Source organism: Camellia sinensis, chromosome 8 (assembly GCF_055761805.1).
Source record: "Camellia sinensis isolate YWXY chromosome 8, ASM5576180v1, whole genome shotgun sequence".
NCBI classification, from domain to species: domain Eukaryota; kingdom Viridiplantae; phylum Streptophyta; class Magnoliopsida; order Ericales; family Theaceae; genus Camellia; species Camellia sinensis.
This window is the reverse complement of record NC_138968.1, coordinates 190,781,994-190,791,281: the sequence shown is the minus strand read 5'-3', so window position 1 is coordinate 190,791,281 and position 9,288 is coordinate 190,781,994. Positions and strand designations below refer to the sequence as shown.

Sequence of the window (9,288 nt, the reverse complement as noted above, 5' to 3'; positions counted from 1 at the left end):
GTGATTGTTATATACTGCTTAAAATTGTTACATAATCACAAATCAATATCTAAGGGATTTCTAGATTTTTCAATTGGTATCAGAACGGGTTGCTCGTTTGTTTTTTAAAACTTTTGAGCCAGATCTTGTTTGATTTGTGATAATGGATTCAATTCGTGAGGGAAATTCTATGGTTCGACCACCCCTACTTGACGGATCCAATTATTCTTTTTGGAAAGCTCGGATGAGATCGTTTTTGAAATATATAGATGAAAAAGTTTGGCAATCTGTCATGAATGGGTGGACCGAACCAACAATTACTGTTGATGGAGTAACTTTCCCTAAACCAATTGAAAAGTGGGATACAATTGATTACCAAAATAGTAGCTGGAATAATAAAGCTATCAATTCTTTCTTTTGCGCTGTCACACCTGAAGAGTTTAGCCGAATTTGCAATTGTGAAGTCGCAAAAGAGGCTTGGGATATCTTACAAACTATTCATGAGGGCACTCCTTCTGTGAAACGCTCAAAACTTCAAAGGCTCACATCTAGTTTCGAAAACCTTTCAATGAAAGATAGTGAGATCTTTGATGAATTTTATGCGAAGTTGAGTAACATTGTAAATTCCAGCTTCAATTTAGGTGAAAAAATACCAGAATCCAAAGTTGTGGAAAAAATTTTGAGATCCTTGCCCAATCGGTTCCAACCAAAAGTTACGGCTATTGAGGAGGCTCAAGATGTTGACAATCTCAAGCTGGATCAGTTGGTTGGAAATCTCCAAACTTATGAAACACATAGGAATTTCAAAAAGAAACAAAAGGATATTGCTTTTAGTAGTGCTCATAGAGTTGGAGAGGATTCTGATGAGGATTGTGAGATAGATTTCAAGATTACGGCTGCTTTTGTTAAACAGTTTAAAAAATCTTTTTTGAAAAAGAATCTTAATCTCTTGGAATCTACTCATACTCATAAATCTAAAGGCAAAAATAAACTCAAAGTTAATTCTATAGCTAAGAAGGAGAAAGGAAAGATACAAGAGAATTCTGAAAGAGTCCAATGCTATGAATGCCAAGGATTTGGCCACTTTGCTTCAGAATGCCCTACTCGTTTGAGGAAGAAGAAAGCCTTCGCCATCACTTGGGATGATGAGTCAGAATCTGATGAAGATGAAAGTGACAACGAAGATCAAGGCGAAGAGGGATATAAACAATTCCTTGCTTTCATGGCGGCTTCTGAAACTGAAGGACGAACAGAGTATCTGAAGAGCCCGGTTGAGAATGCCACTGATGATGAATCCTCGGGAAGTGATGATGAAGAGCTTGAGCACGCTTATGAAAAGTTGTATAAGGAATCTCTTAAGTTGTCCAAATTGAACGACAAACTCACTATGAAACTCGCAGCATGTGAAAGTGAGAATGTCAAACTAAAGGAGGAGATTTCCGAGGCTAGGATTGATGCCATCAAGATTTCTAATGATCGACAAGTTCTTTGTGCAAAACTCTTGACTTGTGAGACAGAGAGGAATGAACTACAGCAAATCTATGCAACATATGAAAAAAAGATTGAAACTCTCGAGATGTCTCAACTTGCCTTGGAAGAACTAATCATCAAGAAAGAGGAAGAACTCAAGTGCGTTATGGCTACCATTGGTCTTTGGAACAAAGGATCAAAAACTTTGGACAATATCATTGGGTCTCAACAAATTTGTTATGACAAGAGTGACATTTGGTTTGGTGGTAAGAAAGAGCAAAAACAAAGTGCTTCCATATCTCATGACACAAGAACTTAAGGAAAAGGGGAACAAAAATTTCAACATAAGGATGGACTTCTCAAACTTCCTAGAGTTGGTAAGGTAAAAGAAAAGAAGGTACACCCTGTACACCATATTTTTATTTGTCATCATTGTGGTATGCATGGTCATATTCGCCCTTATTGTTATAAGTTGCATGGGAGAGTGTATTTGTCTAGACCTAAAAATAGGATGTTGGAAACCAAGTCGAGACGGGTTCCCATTGAAAGCAAAGGGAACCACAACGTCAAGACAACACCCAAGAACCGCAATGCTCACAACCTTGTTTATACTAAAGCGGTTTGGGTGAGAAAACTTGACTTGTGTTAATTTGTTTTTTTTGTTTTAGTTTTTGGGTTTTTGTGTGTTTTTTTTTTTTTTTTGTCATTACATGTGTACATGTTCGTTTTTTGTCTTGCTTTGGTTAAGAAAAAAAAAAAATCCCAAAAAGATTCTCTTAGTATGGTTTTGCATGCTTGAAATTTTTGAGTGGTCTTTGGTGCATATTGGAATTGATGAGAATATCCATTACATGTTAATATATGTGTGCTTTCTGTGGTCATTACTCGTTTTGAAGTGTGTGTTTTTTGATTAGTATGTCTCATTTTGTACATACTCTTGGATTAGCGAATTTTGGAGTCTTCCGCCTTAGTGATTATTTTTTCTCCATGGACTTCTGGCATTGTATCTTTTGCTTTTCTAGAGGAATTGACCTATACTAGCATATCATGGGTGATGTTGAGTCTCTTATCCACGTACCATCTTTTTGCATCTCCACGGCTTTCCCCTCTATTCTTTGTAGTCTAGCCATGAGGAAAAGGCTACCTCAGAGTCACCAACCAAGCCATCTTTATTATATCTATGCTTCTCTGGTTCGGTTTCCATACTCTTGAGCGTGTGAGCCGCCAATGAGTGTGCAAAAGAAAAAGAAAAAGAAAAAGAAAAAGAAAGAGAAGAAGAAAAAATATGCAAAAGAAAGAAAAAATGTGCAAAAGAAAGTAAGAAAAAAAAGAAAGGATTCATTGATTGAGGGGGAGCCTCCTCTTTTACTCACCAAATACCCCTTGATTCCTAGTGGTTTGACTTTTTGTAGTTGTGCTTAGATTCTCTTGTCAAAGGTCTATCTTTCAGATCACTACTAGGATTGAATCTAGTGTTTGCCGAATACCAAGAGTCACACACACACTTTTATCATGGGATCTATGCTTTTCTCATAATGCATCACTTTCTTTCATGAGGACTCTTCTATAGACTGTGCACATTGTGTTTTCTTGTAATGGTACTTCTTGAATAGTCTTGTGTGTTTTAAGGTACTAATCTGAAATTTATGGATTGCTCCACCATATTATTTTTGTCTTTTTCTTCTTGTTCACTGTTTTCAGTGTTTGTAGTTGCTTTTAGTGAGGGGGAGTTTGGTTCATCTTGATTTAGGTTGGTAAGGGAGTTTGGTTTATCATTGCAAGAGTTTGTTAGCATGACACTTTGTTTTGTTTGGTAAGGGAGATTGGCTATAGTTGTTTTGCATGTTGCTATGCACTGTTTGCGTATTATTTCCTTCTTGCATGCTCCTGATATTTACATCGTCATATGTCTATTGCTTTTTCATATACGCTTGTGGGACTAATAGTTGTTTTGGAGATTGTGACACTAATAGTTGTTTTGCAGATCTTGACCGTCAGAAAGAAGTTTGTTTTTGTTGGCTGTAATGGGTTGGAGTGATTAGGATTTTATTTGTTAGGTGTGTTTTGTCACGGCATTGCCAAAGGAGGAGATTGTTAGGTTTTATTATTGGCAATTCCGTTTGACAAAGATTTCTTTAAGAAGTTGATTTTCTTCTAAAACTAGGATTACTTTTGGATTTCTATAAGTAATTGGATTTCTTCCAAAACTAGGATTACTTTTGGATTTTCTATAAATAGTTGGTTTTCTCCCAAAACTATTTAATTCCTCCAGATCTTCTTTTTGGTTCTTAAGATTTATATCTGAGGATATTTTGTTAGTTTTTTTTTTTATGTTTTATTGAGTATTCAACTCATGGTTTAAAGAAAGTACATCAAAGGTTTTGTTTGTTATGCACAAGAGAGAGAGAGTTGTTCTTCGGTGGATTCTGAAGAATTTGAGTCTGAAGTTTTGGTGGATTCCGGAATGGCTCATCGTAAAGATAATTCCGAGGTAAAGACGGGATTGGAAGAGGCACATAGAGGTTGGTTCAATTAGGCGTGGATTCGCTAAGTAATTGAGAGTATACCTGTGTAATTCCTTTAAATCTTCTTAGTGGATTGTTTTGTGGCCGTTACCCGTAATTTTTTAATCACAATTGGAGTTGTACAATTGTGGTTTTTCCACGTTAAAATCGTTGTGTTGATTTGTCTTGATTGTTTGATTGGGATTATTATATTCTACTTAAAATTGTTACATAATCACAAATTAATATCTAAGAGATTTCTAGATTTTTCATATACGATACACTCTTAAAGGGTGTGACGATAATCTTTTCCCTGCATAAATACAAACACAAGACTCCTCTCCTCCGCTCTATATATACACCTCTTGATAGCTCTCTCAAACACACACAAACCAATAACCCAATTTTCATTTTATAATACAGAGCAATATCAATATATGGCTCCCACAGCAGACAATGTTGTTGTTTCCAGTATGAAGCTTGAGAGGATGCTCAGCATGAAAGGTGGTAAAGGAGAGGCTAGCTATGCCAATAATTCTCAAGCCCAGGTTCCTTTCCACCCCTACTTCATACTTTATTTTCCCTCATTTTATTTGCTTTTTTTCCCCTTTCATTTTGGCATAAAATATTTTCTTATATTTCATCACAAACTTGAAACTAATAGGTTAGTTGTAATTTTGGTGGCGGTGGTGGATGAGTAGTAGAGTGGTGATGATAGTAATAGTAACGAATAATTTCGTTCATTTTCATATTGTGTCATATTAAATTTTAAAAATTAGAAATGTATTTTTTTAAGAATATTTTTCGCTTAAACAAACCGTTAGTTATAACATATGTTTGATGCTATATATATATAGGCTCAACATGCTCGATCTATGCTTCATCTTCTTGAAGAAACCCTAGATGGAGTGCAACTAGACTCGCCGGAAATCCCCTTTGTGGTGGCAGACTTGGGTTGCTCCTGCGGTACAAACACTATCTACATTGTCGATGTGATCATCAAACACATGATCAAGCGGTACGAGGCCTCCGGATACGTTGATCCGCCGGAGTTCTCGGCTTTCTTCTCCGACCTCCCATCAAATGACTTCAACACTCTCTTCCAGCTTCTGCCACCCTTGGCCAGTAATGGTGGTGGCAGCATGGAGGAGTGCCTAGCCGCCAACGGCCACCGCCCCTACTTCGCTGCCGGGGTTCCGGGATCCTTTTACCGGCGACTGTTTCCGGCTAGATCTATTGATGTTTTCTACTCTGCATTTTCCTTGCACTGGCTCTCTCAGGTTATTTTTTGTCCTTAAAAATCAGAAATTTGCACAAAATTTTCAATTTAAGGCCAAGATTTATTTATAATGTGGTCCACAAGAAAAGAAAAAAAAATTAAATTCACACCATAAATAAATAAAAAACGATATATAAATCTATTTTTTAAACCCTATGATTTGCAAATAATATGATTAGTTACTAATTAAAGAAAATATGAGAGAGAGAGTATTGCCTTAGATATTCTAACAACAATGTTACGGATACTTACACATTTACTAACAGTCTTAGTAATACCCTTACAAGTTTTGATAAGATTAACCACCACTTGGCATGGGACCCACATTAACTTGTGAGTGTTAGTAAGATTTTTAGTATTCCTAACATTTTTCGATATTCTAATTGATTGTTAAATCATTAGACTTGAAAAGTGAGTCTATTTTTTAAAATTAAATAGCAATACTCAATAAAAAATTATGAGCAATTTTCTGATCTCTTTTATCAAACTGTAGACTTTTCCATTTTTGTCCATTACTTAAGATATGTGAGTCTAGTTTCTCTATCATAATTTTTTTGCAACGATCTTATTATATTTTTTTATTACAATTAAACACATGATTCAAATTAAAAATAAAATAAAATAACATTAAAATTATTTACTCTAGAATGAAGTAATTTTGCTTCAATTTAATTACCATCATGATGATGATGATGATGATGATGATATGTGTACAAAATAGGATAAAGATTATGTATATCTTTATTTTTATTGAATTTCATTTTAATTGAAGTCTGGAGTTAAATCACTCTTATGTGTCTATTTTTGTGTATAACCTTATATTTTTCTATATGGGTATAGATCCGAAAAGTTATGTATGACTTGAGAATTTGTAGAACGATGTTAAGTGTTTGATCTTGTCTAGATCCATTGCCCCTGTTAGATGAAAAATGCATTCAAATTGTTAAAATTCTGTGTATGAATTGTACAGTACAATTAAAACCCATGTTTGGATATAATAAATTCACTCATCCAAAAAAACAAAAAGAAGATTTATATACTTGATAAACTTATTGTACATTCTTTCGTGTAAATAAGATAATTAAATAATATACAATTATTTAATAATTTAATTTAACAAAAAGCCTAAAAAAAACTGTTGTCATGCTGGATAGTCCAAACCAAACCTTAATCATTACACCAATTAATAGTCTGTATTATTAAGAGCCAACATTAATGTAAATTAAAGATTAGTTTCCACTTAATTGTTGTTACTTTACTGTTTCTTTTGGTTGTTACAACTCTTAGAGCTTGTTTCATAACATCCAATATAGGTTTTGTCGTTTGCTCATTTTCGATTTCTTTAATGATTAACATCTTTAATTTTTATTAAATTATTTTTTTATTTTATTTTAACACATTTTAAAATAATAAAAACCTCTCCTGAACTGCACCAAACAAATAGGGCACATGCACTTATACAACAAATATAGGTGAAAACCATGAACACGTGTAGTCATTGGCTTTGCATGAACACTTTTTGCTGTATAGCACTCACACGGAATCATGGTCTTTCTGGTATCCCAGGTGCCCGAGATGGTGTTAGACAAGAGATCGACGGCGTACAACAAAGGAAGGGTTTTCATCCACGGTGCAAATGAGAGCACAGCAAATGCTTATAGGAAACAGTTCCAGGGAGATTTAGCCAAGTTTCTAAGATCAAGATCGCAAGAGATGAAGAGAGGTGGGTCCATGTTCCTGGTCTGCTTAGGAAGAACCTCTGTGGACCCAACAGACCAAGGTGGGGCTGGCCTACTCTTTGGGACCCACTTTCAGGATGCTTGGAATGATCTTGTCCAAGAGGTAATCATATCATGTCCTTTTCAATTTTCTTATGGGTTTTCGATTTTTTTTTCTAAAGTTTTTTATAGTGGTGCATTGTGTAGTTGAGATTTAATATTAAAAAATTGATATGACTTGTCATTAAATCTCAACCACACAATGCACTACTTTCAAAAACTTTAAGAAAAAAAAACTCTAGAGGATCCTTACTCTTTCGATATTGATTTGGATCCATTCATCATAATTATTCATACATATGTATCGTTCCTTTTTTTTTTTTTTTAAAAAAAAAAAAAAAAAAAAATTTTAGATAGAGATCCTCTTTAATAACACCTTAATATACCGCATAACTTTTTTCTAATGAGAATATTAAAGTGTGTTAGTTAAGTGAAAAAAATCGATAAAATAAAATAAAATAATTTATTTATTTGGCTCTAATATACGATAAAATAACCATTCATTTATAGTGATAAATGACAATTTCATCTTATTATTTATTTATTTATTAATTAAATATAAAAATTAACATTTTGATGGAGCATTCTTCTTATTTTGTTGAAGTAAATCAAATGCTACGTCAGACAAGAAAATAACAAACAAACACAAAGGGACAAAAGGAGATATGATGAAGTGTTTTGTTTTATATGACACATAATAATAATCTAGAAATGCCAATGGTCATGATTAAAAAACTTCTGCAATTGTGGCTGTTCGATGGGTCAACTGCCTTATTTGTTCTAGGCATTGATCGGTTGATCTGGCCTTCCAGATGTCGATCATTGTGTCGGCATTACTCTAACAGGTGCAGGTGAGTGGGCCTCCCAATTGAGGATGGTTCTTAGGGCACACTTTAATTATTTCTTATCCGTTGGATTGTTGATCAGAAATGAGTAGTCCACATTGCCAGTGCATGTACGTTGATCCTGTCCCTCAATCAGCATCATCAATCATGATGAACGGCTATGATTATAGTATCTTCAGGGGTCTATAAGTACCAAGTACGCGTTAGATATTTCAATCCATCAAAACAATTTCAAAACCTTCTATGATCGAATATGATGATTGTAAGCCCACAAAAAATTATAGGCCCCTATGCTCAGGCCTGGCTAGCCCATCTCCTCTAGTATAGTGGGCCAGGCATAATAGTGTGCCAAACATGATCTCAGAAAAATAAGGCCCATGTTGGCCTAGGGTTGACATTTATATTTGTGCAAAAAAGCTAGGTAGGCAAACTTAAAACACAAAAAAAATATATTGTGTGACTGAGATTTATTTAATATTACATTTAGCGTGAATTTGAGCTGCAAAATATACTTGCTATGTATTTTTGTTTTTGATATTCTAATTCCATACGCTTAGCATTTTTTATATTTGTGTAATGAGAGATTTAACTTTGTATAAATAAGAATTTTTGTAAAAAACCATACCAAGTGCAATCTTGTCAATATAGCATTCATTAAATTGGTATTGTTGATGCGTATTTTTTATTATAAATTGAAATTATTGCAGGGTCTTATTGCTAGCGAGAAACGTGACAACTTTAATATTCCAGTGTATGCACCAAGTATACAAGACTTCAAGGAGGTAGTCGAAGCCGATGGCTCATTCGCCATTAACAAGCTGGAGGTGTTCAAAGGTGGAAGCCCTCTTGTGGTTAACTGTCCAGATGATGCAATCGAGGTTGGCCGAGCCCTAGCTAATAGTTGCAGAGCCGTAAGTGGGGTCCTAGTCGATGCACACATAGGTGATTGGCTTAGTGAGGAGCTATTTTCAAGAGTTGAGAGTCGAGCTAGTAGTCATGCAAAAGAACTATTAGAGCAGCTACAGTTCTTTCACATAGTTGCATCTCTTTCTCTTGCTTAGCGAGGAAAGAAGGGCAAAAAGAGAAGGGTTCTTTCTGTTATCCTGCTTTGAAAAAATTGGTACAAACCCTCAAAAAGAGGAGAGAAATCTTGTTTCTCACTCTTTTGTTTCTCTTTTGTGTGTTTTTGTGGGTTGTTAATTAGTTATTATTGGAGCAAATGACCCGGTGCAATGGAAAAGTAAAAATATCACAGTAATATCAGTCTTGATGAGTTTTCGAATATTTTTATACTTATTTAAGAACCTAGTAGAATTGCAAAATTGGAGAACCCTCAGTATAGCAAATATATTATCATGACCTGAACTCGCCCCTAAAAGGATTAAGGTCATAACCGGCAAGTAATCACGAGATTAGCTACGGCCTCAAACCGA

The 9,288-nt window shown here is 34.8% G+C and overlaps 1 protein-coding gene across 1 annotated transcript; it reads left to right on the top strand.

Annotated features, from left to right (window-relative positions):
- Nucleotides 1-4,330: 4,330 nt before the first annotated feature.
- On the top strand, nucleotides 4,331-9,113 carry LOC114321588 (indole-3-acetate O-methyltransferase 1). The gene is made up of 4 exons (XM_028268762.2): nucleotides 4,331-4,501; nucleotides 4,811-5,233; nucleotides 6,799-7,074; nucleotides 8,563-9,113. The coding sequence occupies exons 1-4, from the start codon at nucleotides 4,391-4,393 to the stop codon at nucleotides 8,914-8,916; spliced, it is 1,164 nt and encodes a 387-aa protein (XP_028124563.1). The 5' UTR covers nucleotides 4,331-4,390; the 3' UTR covers nucleotides 8,917-9,113.
- The last annotated feature ends 175 nt before the right edge of the window (nucleotides 9,114-9,288 follow it).